At 40.4% G+C, this 16,490-nt stretch overlaps 1 protein-coding gene across 3 annotated transcripts in view; it reads right to left on the reverse strand.

Annotated features, from left to right (window-relative positions):
• Nucleotides 1-16,096, reverse strand: part of slc12a6 (solute carrier family 12 member 6) — a 34,350-nt gene extending 18,254 nt beyond the window's left edge. For 2 of the 3 annotated variants that reach the window (XM_088348687.1, XM_088348684.1), the window contains exons 1-11: nucleotides 15,949-16,096; nucleotides 12,104-12,980; nucleotides 8,760-8,854; nucleotides 8,570-8,695; nucleotides 5,245-5,391; nucleotides 5,126-5,180; nucleotides 2,763-2,893; nucleotides 2,440-2,681; nucleotides 1,039-1,154; nucleotides 769-960; nucleotides 534-698 (exon numbers count right to left, since the gene is read on the reverse strand). In XM_088348687.1, coding sequence (XP_088204813.1) covers nucleotides 534-698; nucleotides 769-960; nucleotides 1,039-1,154; nucleotides 2,440-2,681; nucleotides 2,763-2,893; nucleotides 5,126-5,180; nucleotides 5,245-5,391; nucleotides 8,570-8,695; nucleotides 8,760-8,854; nucleotides 12,104-12,329 — 1,495 coding nt within the window. In that variant the 5' untranslated portion in view covers nucleotides 12,330-12,980; nucleotides 15,949-16,096. The remainder of the gene's footprint in view (nucleotides 1-533; nucleotides 699-768; nucleotides 961-1,038; nucleotides 1,155-2,439; nucleotides 2,682-2,762; nucleotides 2,894-5,125; nucleotides 5,181-5,244; nucleotides 5,392-8,569; nucleotides 8,696-8,759; nucleotides 8,855-12,103; nucleotides 12,981-15,948) is intronic. The other variant, XM_088348685.1, reaches the window with a different exon arrangement.
• Nucleotides 16,097-16,490: the final 394 nt, after the last annotated feature.

Below are 16,490 nucleotides of genomic sequence, written 5' to 3' on the forward strand. Positions count from 1 at the left end.
AATGCATGTGAAAGTGAGATCGGAATGTAAACTAAATCCTCTGTCGGGCCTTTCTTCTGCTTACCTCACAAATTGTTTATACTGGTTGCAATTAAGGATGCACAATAATTATCAGGATGAAATTTATCAGAGCTATGACGGAAAAATGAGTCACGGTTATCGGGCTGATAGCACCCCCAAAAAAGGAATTGGTCACTTGGAGCCATGCTATAATATTCAATCAGCTGGCAACACTTGATCAGTGTACTCATCAGTCAACTAATAGGTGAAAAGCTGAGCCATTTTGACCCGTCCCCTGTTTTTATTTTTGAGTAACATTTTGCTTTAACAAAATGCACAACAAAACAATTACAAAAATAAATAAATGACAAATTGCATGCAAATATGAAAAAAATGATTCATTTATGTGTTCATTTATTTTCATGGCATCTATTTCCAGGGATTTATTTCTTTATACATTTATTTCTAGATATGGCAGGATCGGTTCTGCATACATCCCTATTACAATGCATGAAAACGAAAAAAGGATTCACCAGTGACAGAGGGGAAGAATATCCCCAACAGGAGGGTGAAGGAGGTGGTGATGTCGGCAAAGACGTAAGGTTGCTGCGTGGACGCCAGCTGCGCCCCCTGAGAGGAGTTCAAGGAGCCTTTTTCCACCACGTCCCCTTTGCTGAGGTAGGAACTCCAAAGGTTCTCTGCCAACCAACGGGGAGATGTCACAACTCGGCGAGGCAAGGCGGCTGCCTATGAGTTCCACTGCATTACCGGTGATGATGCCGCTGGCCAGACCGGGGATGGCCTCAATGCGGGAAAAGTTATTGGCTGTAAAGTAGTCGTCGCAGGAGGCGTTGAGCTCATGGCTCTGGCAGAAGCGGTTCCACATGTACGTGGTCCTCTCCACCAGTGTGGTACCAGGGCTAAAATCCAGCGATGGGACTGCTGTGGTGTTTGAGTCCACTAAGGAGGAAAAAGTGGAACCATTTGTTACTTATGCAGTTATCCTGTGTCGCTTTGCACGCACAAACGGAAACGCACCAACGGGATGCGTTTCGTTGGCAATTTTCGTCTCAGATGGAAGGAGGATGGTTTTGGCGCACTGGTTGTCTACCAGTTCGTGGGCGTTGATGGTTCGATTTCCGAGCATGCAGACCCTGCAGAGACACTTTGGTCAGAAAGGGGTTGGAAATTCTAGGATTTGGAATATTTGGAGCTGCAAAAATGATTAATTGACAAGTAAATGATTATCAAATTAATTGGTATAGATATTTATGATCTGCTATTTTTTTTGTATACCATACAGATTATATAATACAAAAATGTTCAAGATTTCAGGTTCCCAACATTAAATATTGATAATTATTGTCTTTCGTTCGCGCAATTATTCGTCGGCGGCGCCCTCTGTTGGCTGCGGCTGCATCGGCTCGCTACAACGGGTCAGGTGCAATCGACATTTCGTTCTGTGTACATTGTTACACAGAATGACAATACAAGGAAATTATTATTATTATTATTATATAAAAAAATTAACGCATTTAGCTAACGTCAGAGGGAACAAAGGCTTGTAAATCATGTATATGTAACATAAAAATCTGAAATGCAGTTTTCACAAACCAGAGTGTTCCCTCAATCTCTGCGATTAGGCCGTTCCTTAAACACCCCCATAATGTGAATTTCTGGTGCAATAAAGTAGAAGCTTTTTTTTTTTTTTTTAAACAATTATTGTACGATTAAATACTCGTTATACACTAAAAACAATTAACAAACCTTTTTTACATGCTCCAAAATTTGTTAAGCAATTACAAGTTTTTCACATTTATTTTTACAAAGAACTACTGTACCATCAAATAATAAGCGAGGAGACTGTCAGGTCAATCAAAATACAGATCACAATACACTATGCAAATCCATGAAGTAATAAAACTGTAAAAAGTAAACTGTGCTATAGCGAGTGATTACTGTACACGTATAAAGGTATACAGTAGAGTTGTGAAAGACAGAAACAAAGTCTTTCGACAAAATACTATACAAGCTCGTTTACGTATGCATTCATATTCAAGTGCCAAGTTATTGACGCACGGGTGAAGAAGCAATAAGAGAATGCAAAACAAAATGCAAATCAGTGTTTCTGGCACCATGAGTAAAAACAGTGTAATAATGAGAGAGGATCTAATGCCTTTTGCAGCTGCGACCGCGGTTCGATTACCTCTGCAAACAATGATTTGCGACTGATTAATTATTGCACTAATTTTCCCATAAGTGCATAAATATATTACAGAATATTAGTTTTTGGAAATGCGCCTTATAATCCTGTGCAATAATTCACCAAGTGCAGTAATTAATCAGATATTACAAGAGCAATTTGATGCAACCCTAAAAACATACATTTCAAAATTAGGTTAAACGTCAAATTGATCCTGTCAATCTCAGAGTACGTACGGAAAGTTGGGTGGCTTGAAAGCGGAAACCAGCGCGCCGACGTAGATGGAGACGATGGAGACAATGACGCAGCCCAAGAACACGGAGGCCAACTTGTTGACATACTTGACACCCACAAAGACTAGGAGGGACATGAGGAGGAGGAAGACAGAGCCGTAGATACGCATGTTGTTCAACATGGCCGCCCCCTCGTCCTCCAGCCCCTTGGCGGTGAAAATGGCTGCTTCGGGCACGATATACATCTGCAGGAGGAGGAGAAAAAATGTGATGCCAGGGACTGAGACCTCTTACTAATGTTGCGAACAGCGAGACGGACAACCCACCAGCAGAATCTCAATGGCGCCGAGAATGTACATGGCTCCAGCAAAGGTGGTACCCAAGTAAAAGCACAGGCCCACCGCCCCCCCAAACTCAGGGCCTAGAGAGCGGCTGATCATAAAATAGGACCCCCCGGCTGCAAGGGAAAGAAAAGGAAAGTGAAGAATTAACAAATTGAGGACAATTTGAGCCCACCACACCAGATTTAACAGACACATTTCAAGGAAAGATCCATCCTCAGTGAATTATGGATTTTTTCTATTAATAGATTTCACAGATGAATATACTTCGCGACGTCACCTCATATGCACCTTTACATGCAAAACTATCAAAGAACTGCCTTCTATTTCCCGAGAGCTCATTGCGGCCATCTAAATTAATCTTTAACATGTCTAGGAATTAACTATTGCGTTTTGTTAGAAATTCAATCAAGGGGCGAGCACGAGCAAGGTCATAACGTTAACAGACCTTATTTATGCAACTTTTAAATGAATGATTTCATTACTCAAAAACTAACTATGTGCCATTCTTGTTTGCTATTAAAGTTTGCTTCATTGGTGCGTCCCGTTTCTTTACAAGTTTTGCTCGTATGTAGCTTGCTTGTGAGAAGCAAACTTACACTACATATGGCTAGATACAACTATGTAATTTTCACCAAGGGGGAAATATAAAATGGTATGTCACGGAGAAATAAACCAATACACATTAAACTTTTTAGCGAGTAAGTCAGAGTTTGTGTTTACTATTAGTCCAAAGTGATTAAGTTATGGAACATGTTAACAGTGAAAAGCGAGAGAATACTGTCCTGCGTAGTTAAAAGGAGAATAAAAAAAGTTAGTCCAAAGTTGAGCTAATACTTTTCCATTACATGATATCAGTTTCATGCTGGACATTGGTAACGGAAACTTAATTTCCTTATAACTTAGTTACTCTGGATGATGTTTTCACACGAAAAGTTTTATGCTTAGGGCAGCACGGCGGCGCAGTGGTTAGCGCATGTGCGGCACAGTTCAAGTCATGGGAACCTCCTGCGTGGGTTCAAATCCAGCTCCAGACTTCCTGTGCGGAGTTTGTATGTTCTCCCCGTGCTTGCGTGGGTTTCCTCCACGCACTCCGGTTTCCTCCCACATTCCAAAAACATGCATTTCAGGTTAATTGGCCGGTCCAAATTGTCCCTAGGTGTGAATGAGCGAGTGGGTTCTCTGTCCCTGTGTGCCCTGCGATTGGCTGGCAACCAGTTCAGGGTGTCCCCTGCCCACTGCCCGATGATTGCTGGGATGGGCTCCAGCACCCCCGCGACCCTACTGAGAATAAGCGGTGCAGCCGATGAGATGAGATGAGTTTTATGCTTCATTATACTATGTTTAATACTTTAAATCTATATACCCCATTTATTCATGTATGACACACCCCCCTCATTTTCAGTTAAAAAACGATAAACATTTTTTTCACTTTTTCTGAGCTCAAGTTAAGCATTGTAAGTAAAAAACTTTGTTGAATGTGTGCGGCCCCGATTAAAATAATTTATTGACAACAAACTATAAGCACAATACCGATATCAACTTTACAATGCATTAATTTAAGGTCAAGTCAAGTCATGGTCATTCGTATAACCTTAATCACAAGAGTCTCAAAGGGCTGCACAGACAACAGATTACTGCAAACTACAGACTTTTATTACACCATTCCATGATCTAAAACCTACATGTGGGCGAGGAAAAACTAAAAAAAACTCTACATAAAGAAAATGAACAAACCTTGAAAAGGGACCGCAAATGAGGTAATCTTCCTTCAAAGTCCAAATGATCATCAGATACAGCAAATAATTGTTTCCCTTGTCGTGCTTTTTTGGGTTTCTATACATCTTTCGGTGCGACTCTCTAGTTTTTCCATTCTTTAACATTAGTCTCTGCTACCAAAACTAAAAGTTGTGTGATAATAAGATAAAACCTAATGAATTTTTATGTCCTCAATATTACTGGTGGTCTAGTGGTCAAGATTCAGCGCTTTCACCGCCGATACATGGGTTAGATTCCCGTTGTATGTCATGTTTATGAGTGTCTTCAGCATTTTTTTCCAGACTGATCATTTCGCTAATACCGTAATTTACTACAGTAAAACATTGTTTATAATGTTCACTCAAACTTTTATAGTTCTTTTATAGGTCAAAAAAGAATTCACGTTGTACACAAATTTTAACTCTATTCAAAGACATCTAATGACCCGCAGATCCCCTGCAATAAATTTGCAATGGCAAAGAGTATGTGGGTAAGGATAGAGCTTCACAACCATTTGTGTCATGGACAATTATAAGTATGTAACATTAACCCAGTTCTATATCGAAAGGGAAAAGGCAGGGCAGCAATACCTGGAACCACTCCGTTGGTGGCGATGGCACTCATTGATATGGCAGTCAGCATGGTCTGGAGGGGCAAAATAATTTAAATGTTCCATGCTGGCCTCTAGCTGACATTCGTTGGCACTCACACAGCAACAGCAGACGAAGACGATGCAAAGGCCCTGCAACACCCCAGCGGTGCCCACCACCCAGGTCAAGCGCAGAAACAAGATGACGCCAAAGATGTTCTGCAGGCACGGCAGGTAGACGCCCATCAAGGTCCCCATGCGTGGTGACTGCAGATACCCGGAAAACACAAAGTTAGCTCCTGGCAATAATACACTTTTGAAATTAAAGACAGTCTTATCTCTTGCTTCGCATCTGGTGGCTCCTTATCAGCAAGATTTCAGTGAGTGTTACCCTGACATCATTTACATCAATAAAATAATAAATGCTACCCCATGTATTACTCGTATTGGTCATCAAGTTAGCTTCCAAGCAGACATTTGGAACGTTGAATGCCACAGTAGGGCATTAGTGGACCACAACTCTGTTTTTATTGGATGTTCATTCATTTCCCCTGAAACCTATCCTCACTAAAATGGCATGGGGCTGGACCTCATCCCAGTCAAGTTTGGTCAGTGGCCAAGGGACACCCTGGACGGGTTTGCCAACCGATCGCAGGGACAAACAACATCACTCACAGACTCATTCCTAAGGGCATTTTTTTTTAATCGCCATGAATGTTCTCTATACATGGGAATAAACCATAATGCCCGGAGAAAACACACTCAGACACAGAGAGTTCATGCAAACTCCACACAGAAAGGCTGGTAGCTGGAATTCAACACAGGACCTTTTAACTGAGAGTTAGCCTTGTTAAGCAGTCAGCCGCCATGTCCCCTTGTCTGATGGTAAATAGTACTTTATCAAGCTTAATATCAGACATGTTTCTTATGCACCAAAGGTTTAACAATTGATTATTTTCCACAGAAAAAGTAAGTATTATGCAAATATGTCAAAAAAAGTCAGTTTTACTTATGATTAGCCTACCATATGTATCTACTATTTTCCTATGCCCGGGCGTAATATTATTTATTCATTTAAACGATAAATAAAGAGATAGGCAATTACCAATAGCAGGACCAGAAACATTTTGAAGTACTGGTACACGCGACAATTGTCAATAGTGGTCTCTGCATCTGTGCTTGAGGTCGTACTCTCGGGAAATGACACGTCTGGCTGACAGCTGTTTATCAACTCATTTTGAAAATTGTATTTCAATCAAAATATCTTTAATATAGAACCGTGATTTTTTTCATCACAGTAATATAAGCCACGACTTTTTTCTCAAGCTTTCAACCCTGTGGCTTATGCAACTAATCAGTGTCTGAAACTCACGACAAAAAGTTACCACACATCAAGTTGCCTGCCCAGCCATAAAGTGGCCTGCCCCATTTTTCACAATTTGAAACACAATAATACGACTCATCGCAAAAAAAAAAAAACATTGTTGCAAAGTATTAAGGATTAATAATCAGAATATATAACAGAACAACACTTCAAAATGAAGTTTATTCTAAATCTACTTATAACATTCTTTGCATGTATATGACATCGCTGTTTTCCATCTGCCATCAGTATGTATGGACTCATCTTCATTCATGCAATGTTTGCGTTGAGTCGTCTGCTACAAGCCACGTGAACGATGCTTTTAATGTCCGTTTACGTTTTGTGGCGTCATAAATTTTGTTAGCTTCTTTTGAATCTTCTGGGGCTGAGGTTTTGGCTTGATTCCTAACCACTTCTCCATTTTCTTGTGTTCTCTGTGTGTCTACTTTGGAAAATGATATGCAAATGCACGACCTTATAACGCTTGGGAGAGTCCAGAAGCATGAAGTTATTCGATGCAGGCTTCTGATTGGCTGCCGAGTATGCAAATTAACAAACGAACCAAAATTTAAATTCAGAAATTTCCAAACCGAACAAAGATTTCGAAATCGGAATAAAGCAAAAGTTTGATTTAAAAAAAATGAATTAAAAAAATAACATAAAAACGAAATATTTATTTTTTCCTTGAAAAAGTTGTCAGCCACCCGGGCGGAGACGTTTTGTAAGTTGTACGCCCGACCTAAAAGATGCATTTTTTTCGAATGGCCGCCAGGGGCACCCGAGCAGTAAAGATAAGAGTGAGACAGGTGGAATATGTGTCGAGGAAGATGCAAGTTTTATGTAACTTCATGCTTTGTGCATGAATAAAACTAGCATGAACAAAACCCTCATCATGGAAAAGGAGTCAATCAAAAGGGGAGGGCTAACTACCATATTGGGAATCATTTTACAAGTCTGTTTATTTGTAGACGGAAATAATCTGGCGAAACTAAGAGATTACAAAAGGCAATGTCCAACGACACAGAAACGTTTAAGGCGGATTCCCATTGATCTGTCAGCATTATCGTGGGGGCGGCAGTAGCTCAGGAGGTAGAGCGCTCGTCTTGGGATCAAGTGATCCCGGTTCGAATCCCGACTCGTCCGTGTTACATGTCGAAGTGTCCTTGGGTAAGACACTGAACCCCTAAGACCCCCAATAAGCAGGTTAGCGCCTTACATGGCTGCAAGGCCGCTATTGGGAAATGTGGAGCACATTGTAAAGCGCTTTGGGAAGTCATTGACTTGAAAAGCGCTATATAAATGCAGATCATTTCATTTCATTTCATATCGTGTGTTTTGGAGTCAATATTTGCCAACGTGTGATTCTATGGATTTTCCTTGATGTAACGAAGCCATTTTCGCAGACATTCAAGGAATTTGAAGAAGGCCCAAGGGACGTACTGGTAAGTTACGCAGACTTTGCAGTTTTGGGGTATTTTGTTTCAGATTGATTGGGAAGTTTTTCTATATACATTTTGAAATAATCATCATATTCTGAATCCCAAGAGTTTAAGCTTTCCAATGACACGTGGCATGACATACAGTATTTCAGTGACCAGTGACATGGTCCAGACACGTAAAGTCCGGCGGCCCACCGGCAGGCTGTTGGAACCTTAAGGGGTAAAGGTACCGTATTTAATTAATCCTCTTTCTGTGTACCATGTTTCTTTGTAAATATCTCATGTTTCAATATGGGTACATGCGGCTTATGTATGGACAAAATGTTATTTCTTTAAAAATGTACAGGGTGCTGCTTATAAACCGAATTTTACAGTACTTTAATGCATTTCAAAAGAAATTTAGAAAAAACAGATTTTTGATTTTAAGCATTTTTCAGTGACAAAATTACTAATGATATAGAGACTTGGTAGCGATATCAGTAAGGACTGAAGATTTAGGTCTTCACTTGATATCGGTCACTTATATCCATAATAAAAAGTTTCATGATCGACTACCGCTTGACATCGCGGATTCTATTTCCAGAAAGGATTTGTTGTCAATTCTTTTGAATATTCTTCCACATTCCAGTAAATTTTAAAGCACCTTGGGCTTCTTCTTTTCGTTGTTAATCTCAGCCTCTTCGTGCTCCTTTGCGCTCTGCATCAGGTTAGTGTAGTTTGCCAGCCGACTGAGCAATGACGACACTTTGGGCCGGGTGTCCATTTCCTCCTGTGAGAAGCAGCAAGAAGCTGTCGAGTCTCAGGGAATCAATTCTGTACTACTTTGCACCAACCTCAAACAAAGCCAGGTTCCTGTCGTAAAAGTCATCGTCATCCATGCCATGGCTATTGTTTATGTACACACTGGACAGTTTGGAATTGCCATCCCCTGAAAAGACAGAACACAGCAGATGTGACACCTGCTATCACTTCTTGTACTCCACGGTTAATATTGTTGATGATTTGATGGCATGTATCAAAATGAAATCCCTGTATTATAAAACAACATAATTACAAATGGGGGCAGCACGGCAGCGCAGTGGTTAGCGCGTGTGTGGCACAGTTCTGAGTTCATGAGATCAAACCTCCTAAGTGAAGTTTGCATGTTCTCCCCGTGCTTGTGTGGGTTTCCTCCGGGCACTCCGGTTTCCTCCCACATTCCAAAAACATGCATGTTCGGTTAATTGGCCGGTCCAAATTGTCCCAAGGTGTGAATGAGCGAATGAATTTTCTGTGTGCCCTGCGACTGGCTGGCAACCAGTTCTGGGTGTCCCCTGTCCACTGCCCGAAGATAGCTGGGATGGGCTCCAGCACCCCCGCAACCCTACTGAGGATAAGCGGTGCAGATAATAGATGGATGGATGGATAATTTCAAATGATGATTATAAAAACACAGATTTATAGTCCCGTAGTAGCAGCTTAGCAAGTAAGTGAAAATGTTGATCTTTATCTCACAGGTTTATAGAAAATTAACAGCATGCTCAAAAATCTGCTAGACAATGAGTTTGAAAATAAAAAAAATAAAGGAGATGCAATGTGAACCCCCAAATGCCTTTTTAAACTATATTGGAGGCTCCCGAATCAAATTGGTTAGTATTCGCAAAAAGAACACATGTTGAATATGAAAGTTGTTATTTACAAGTTATTTTAAAATTGTCAACTCAATTAAAAGGATTGTTTTTTGGGGGGCTAAAATAAAGTCACAGTGATTATATTATTATTATTAGTCTATATTTAAATTTGTATCATTGAGAATGATGAAAATCAACAAATATTTACTTGGGAAGCAAAAATTCTGTGGAGAATTTCCAATCCGAAAAGCAGCCCCTTGAGACTCTGTGATTAAGGGCCAAACAAATAAACATGACTCGACTTGACTCATCCTGAGGTTTTTGAGTTTTTCCTTGCCCTCATGTAGGTTTTAGATCAGGGGATGGTGTCATAATAGTCTGTAGTTTGCAGTGGTCTGTGCAGCTCTTTGAGACTCCTTGTGATTAAGGGCTATACAAATAAACTTGACTTGATAAAATCTAAAAAGGATTTGTCTTGGATTTGTCTTGGATTTGTTTATTGCATCATTTAAAAAAACACACACACACAAAAACTGAGATATCTGTCAATTAATACAATGCGCCGGCGAAAGAAAAAAAAAATCTTACATAAATACACACACACAAATTTGAGGTAAGCTTTCATTTCAGACTAGAAACTTACTTAGTGTTTTAGCAGTTTTGGGTCAACCTGCTACCTAAATTATACATTTTCAATAACCTTAATTTAATATCACGATCTGCTATATTTCATCCGATTAATTGACAGAAGAATCGAACATTCAAATAGACATTTGCAGCATGGTTTAATGCTTAAGAAAAACACCTGGTCCAGGAGATCTTCCTCTCACCTTGATTTTTGTCTGCAGTGAATATAATAAAAAATGTCAAACATGATTTTTCCAGAGAGTACAAATCGGGGAACAATGCCAAAACAAGTCGTACTGGCGACAGGAGCTTAGGTCAGAACACTTGTGTGGGCTTCATCTATGGAGCCACATCGTGTGGCGATATACAATTCCCACGTGGGGATGCTTGAGTTTAGTGGGATTAAGCGGCTCAATTCTTATTTACGGATTATTACATAGGGAAAGCGCAGAGTGGCCTTGTTACTAGGGACATGCACCAGTTGTTCTTTCAAGCGTGGAAGTGAAAGTGTCAGCTGATGGCCTTGCAAGCGTTTTTTGTTGACTATTGGCTCAAATGCTGAGTCAGCTGTTTGCAAAACTTGCCCCCTTACAAACATAAGCAAAATGTCTGCCGTACTTTTAAAGTCAGATGCATCCTTAAGCAAAGGATGGAAACCTGATTGAATAGTAACCGATTCACGGCCAGGCTGTTTACAGCAAAATGATGCATAAAGCCGTCAATGGAATTGAATGTGTTGATTTGTATATAGAAGTGTACCATATTTTCCTGACCATGCTGCCAATTAGATGATTTAATATGGCCCGCAATTTCCACGTATGTCAAAAAAGCATGTCTCCAACTCATTCCCATCAAAAGATACTTTTAAAAAAAAAAAACAACCCAAAAAACCCAAATCAAATGCTTCTTCCTGTCGTTAGAGGGCAGTAAAGGTGTAAAGGCCCTGACGCCCAGTCTGGTTTCATGTTAAAGACAATATTGTGCAGTATTTATTTTCACCTTCAGTAGGCCCATCCTAGTCGTGAAATCTGATGTTATTGGCCATTCACTGCTAAAACTCTTATTTTGTGTTTACCCCCCAAAGTTGTGTAACAATTGAGGCAAGCATATTTTGATTCATAGCTCCCAATTGATTTTTTTTAATGTTTTGTGGTGAGTAGTTTCAGATGTAAAGTAGCATTTACTCAACAAACAAACTTAACACATCCAATGCCAAACATGGAAATCACGTTAGAGCTCATAAAAGATTACTTTCCATCCATGATTATAACTTGTAGGGTAAACTACAAATATAATCTGAATTGTAAAGCAAAGTCATGAAAAACAAAGCTAAATGTTTGGTACTGACATTTTTTACTGATGCAGTGTTTTGAAATTGCTTCCTACCCATTGGGACGACCTACCGATGCCCGGTGCCAACGATGCTAATAGCGTTTTCGTCTTCCCTTTACTATGTTCCAATCACGTGATGACATATTCGGTTGATAGCGGGACAATTTAAGATTTTTTTTTATTTAGTCTTATCTAACTCTTTCACTTCTTCAAAATACAGTTTTTTGACTTGGCTTGTAAAGCCTGGCGCAAAAAAGCATGGCGTTTGTTGACTATGGTAATCATGCAGTGTATGTATGCTTGCTATAATTCTAAGCTTCGGGGTTGCTGGTTTTACCTGATTACAAAGATAAGCCAAGTTGCTGTCAGATCAGAGTACAGTTGGACGTCTCGGCAGAACAACTGCCCACCTGAGAGCATAAAATCTGGATCCAGCCACTGAGCCAAACAGTTTGACATGGATGACGTTGTGTTACATTTTGTTTAGTAGCTTATAAATCCTTCCGAGCAACTGACAGATCTCCAAATATCCGGATTAAATTCCAGATTAGTAATCATTTTCTCGCCTGAGGAGATTCCCCCTTTCCTCCGTCCAACACGTTCCTCACCTTGCTCCATGTTACTGTGGTCAGGCGTTTCCGTCCCGCCTCCTCCAGCCGCCGGCGCCGAAGCTCCTCCGGACATTTCGCTGGGGGGCTCGCTCCGACTGATGCTTTCCCTGGAACCGAAGCGAACGTGGGGGCCGGAACGGGAGCTGAGATCGGGCGATGTGTCCGACAGCCCCGGGTGGTCCTCCGCCTTGGTGGGCGTCACGGTGAACCGCACCGACGTCATGGCGAAGGCTTCGAGAAGGGGGGAAGGTAGGGATGGGATTTGGAAAAGGGGTAGGGAGGATGCAGCTCACAGGCTAGCGTAGTAACGCGGCTAAACCCGATGGATCTTAGCTGATGCTTGCAGGTGAGGTAGTAGCCGGTGGGACGATTAGTTCTTTTCCAGTCGCCGTTCTCCATGGAGGCGACATGATTGGCCACCGCCAAGCATCGGTGAGGAGCGGGCCACACCACTTCAAGACTCTCTTTATCGACTATTTGGAGAATTGATTACTGCGTTAATCACTACCATCATATTATTGGTTAATTTTACATTTACAATTGTCACAAGTGATTCAGCAGGAATACCTTTTAGCTTTGAATTCAAGGGCAGCCTCCTAGTTTCCTATGGAATTCTGAGGCTGCTTCGAGTTCAGTTACATGCCAGTTTGCGGTTGTTCATATGACAAATTAATCTTTTTTTTTCTTCCGATAATTCTTTTGGGCTTTGGTCCAAACCAAGTTAAGCAATAGGGAAAAACATTTAATATTTTTAATCAAGGTATAGTAATAGTGGCAGCACTAAAATTCAGATGATTTATATAGTTTAAGCAAGTAAGTTTTGACTAGTTGGAGAATATTATTTGGATAATTAAATGCAACTGGTATGCCTTTTCTGATGGGACAGTGATTTACGGTTAAGGATTAGGGCAGAAGAAAGAGGAGGCAGGGGGACACAGAAAGCAAGGAAGAAAAAAATATATTCAATCATATGTTCATTATTTGTCAAAATGTAAATACATTTGGATAGTGAAAATTCAACTTTGACTTCAATGTTACCTATAGCATAGAATGAAAACAAAAATACATTATTTAAAAAAGAAATAATAGAAAAAACACAAAAAGATCAAGGACCGATGCAGGTTCGAACATGAACACATAAAATACGGTAAACGAAATCAAAAGCAAATTCTGCGGAGTGCTTTTACTTTTCAATCCAAAAAGAATCAGTAACCAGTTGGTAATGACTAATTTTGGAGGATTTTAGCAGTTACGTGCAGTCACCTTTAAACGTGGAAATAAGAAATTTAAAATGTATTAAAGGGTTATAACTACTGAGTGTTAAAGTTCTTTCTCATTTAATTTGTGGATTTTTTTTGCCTCATGCCAGAGGGTTATAGTGAGACCAAGGATTCTGATTTTGGTGCACATCTTAGCCCCAAACAATATAATTAGTTATTAGCAAACGAACAGTAAGACAAGCCACTACTATTTTTCTCATTGCAAGGACTTTTTTTCATAATGAAGGATTAAGTATTATTATTATCTATTGATGCTTTTGTTCAAAAGAAGCAGCACATAACTTAATTTATTCCTATACTACAGTTTATATATTGCTTTATTGCTCTGTCAATCAAATGATGAATACGATGTATTTTTTTTTGTTTGAACAATTTTATTGACACTATTAACAGCAAATCAACAATGTGAGGTTTGAACAATTTTTCTTGACAATTTTGTAAATATGACTGTGCCTCACCAGACACGAACCTCACCGCACGTCACTGGATTATAATGGCCAAAATCTAATAAACACCAAGGGTACTTGGATCGCACAACTGGGGATTTTAACTGCTTACAATCGTGTGATGCCACAATAAAGGCCACTATATTGTTGCAGTATTAATTTCCCGAAATTACCATTATCTTGGAAATATCAACAAGCAGTCTTCTGCTTGCCCAGGGAACATCCATTGCAGCCTGCCCATCCTGTGTGGCTCCTTCTCAATGTTTGTTATTTTTATTTTAATATATTTATTTATGTATTAATTTATTTATTGCTGGAGGTTTGGAGTTTTCCTTGCCTTCATGTAGGTTTCAGGTCAGGGGATGTTCTAATTGTGACCTGCGCCGTCCTTTGAGACTTTATGTGATAAGGGCTATACAAATAAATGTGACTCGAGAAAAAAAATGGGTTCCTATACATCCTTATTAACACTATGTTTTCACTCCATTGCATTCTTAACTTGGGCAACAATCCAACAAGCACGACCACATTTAATAAGTTGCCAAGATAGAGTCAGCAATCAGGTGAAAGAATAACCGAGGTCGATCTGCTGCTCCGACCGGTTGTGCCGGTTGCAGCAGGCTGCAGAGGAACGATAATTTAACTGATCAGTAAAATTCCTAGAAGACAAACAAGGACCCTTTTCTTCGAATGTCACGATTTTTGTCTTGTTCTGGGAACAAAAACATCTGCGGAGAGAAAGGGGGAGAGGGGCGAGGGTGTGTGCCGTCATAGACTTCGCTTTGCATTTTACCTCAGGGGACAACAAGTTCCAGTAAATGCATTCCATTCATTTGCTCTTAAATCAAAGGCGGTGGTTCACCAGAATTCAAATTTCACGGCGATCGCGAGCTTGTGACGCCACTTTGTGGATGCTTGGCTCATTTAGTATTAAGTATTTGTGGATGTGTCAATCTCATGGTGTTTCATTTAAAAACTAGTGGTTATTTATCACAGCTCTATCCTCGTCGTTGGTAGCGCTAAGAGGAAGGATGCCTCTCGTCTTAATAAACGGGTGAGGAATTCGGGCTCTGCTGTGGGCACAGACCTGGACAGCCTGACAACTGTAGCTGAGAGACGGGCACTGAACAAGCTGCGGTCAATCATGGACAATTCATCACATCCACTACACAGCATCATCTCCAAACAGAAGAGCAGCTTCAACGACAGACTGCTGTCACAGTCTAGTTCCACGGACTTACTGAGGAGATCATTTCTTCCTCATGCCATGAGGCTCTTTAACTCCACCCGGGGGAGTAAAAGCCCACATTAAACCACAACCCCACATTTGCATATTACCCTGTTTTTATTACAGTGTATATTTTCCGTAGCGTACTCTACAGCAAAACGTTATATTGGGTATTTTTGTTTTCTATATCTTTTATCATTTTATTTTTCAACACAAGGATATTGCTGGAAGTGTGAATTTCCTTCCGGGATGAATAAAGTATCTATCTATTTAGTATATTCACTATATGCCCACTGCCCGATGATTGCTGGGATGGGCTCAAGCACCCCCGCGACCCTACTGAGGATAAGCAGTGAAGCTAATGAGATGAGACTATATGCTAGGGTTTGGTGTAATAAATTGATACTAAATATTTGGTCCAATTAGTAACACGGAGACATTTAGCACAATATATACATGGTACACTGCTTGGAAAGCAATATTTGAAGTGAACTTCAAAATAGAAATTCTCATGAAATAGAAAACGAAGAATTAAAATAAAAATTGATCGAAAATAACGCAAAACAACAACATGCGTCTTTGTGGATTGCGGTGTTTCAAAGGAGATGCGGATATCACAAACCGGCTGTGACCAGCTTACAGCAGCCAGGTAGGATTCATTCAAAACGTAGAAGGTCTTCAAACGCTCAAAATTGAATATTTATTCACAATTTGACCGGAAAGCTGAGTAAATCAGCTGAGAGCGCCATTGTGCGGGGACACCGGCTGGCTGAATTTGGCAGGTATGTCAGCGGCATGCTAACGTTAGCCAACGGCTAGCTAACTCCGCAAAACTGTCGATTCTCGACCACCGCGGCGAGGACGACGAGCAATGTAAAACGGTCGTACCTGAGCGGAGCGGTGTCGCCGGGGGGCGGCCGGTTGAGTGTTCTAAAGGCGGACCGGTGTCGTGGAAGAGCGGGGCTCCCGTGGTTCGTATTCCCGGATACTTATTGTTCAAGCGAGGAGCGAACCTGTGATTTTTGTCCTTACCATGTTGCCGTATCTACCGCAATATTGCGCATGCGCGGTAGTAAAAACGTACAACTTCATACAAAAGTAATTAAAAAAAAAATTGTATTTAATACACTTGTAAACTTCCGCCAATTTCTCCACTTATTGCCCCTACTATTGTATTAAGTTTTCAGGTAGCATCCCCCTTGTTAGCGGGGCAGTCGTGATTTTTTTTCTTAAAGGGACAGTGTGTAATATTGAGTGCCTCCCAGTGGTACAAAAACAAATTTCATTAGGTAAAAGAAACATTGATTTGAATACTAGGCAAAATATTATACCAATATTATTTTTTAATTAAAAAAAAATAGATCGAGAAATTTGCATGTTTTACATAATGGAATCCTTACCTAGAGGTCGCGGTTTTTGTATGGGATTTT

Source organism: Urocampus carinirostris, chromosome 11 (genome assembly GCF_059441175.1).
Source record: "Urocampus carinirostris isolate Australia breed hairy pipefish chromosome 11, RoL_Ucar_1.0, whole genome shotgun sequence".
Taxonomy (NCBI): domain Eukaryota; kingdom Metazoa; phylum Chordata; class Actinopteri; order Syngnathiformes; family Syngnathidae; genus Urocampus; species Urocampus carinirostris.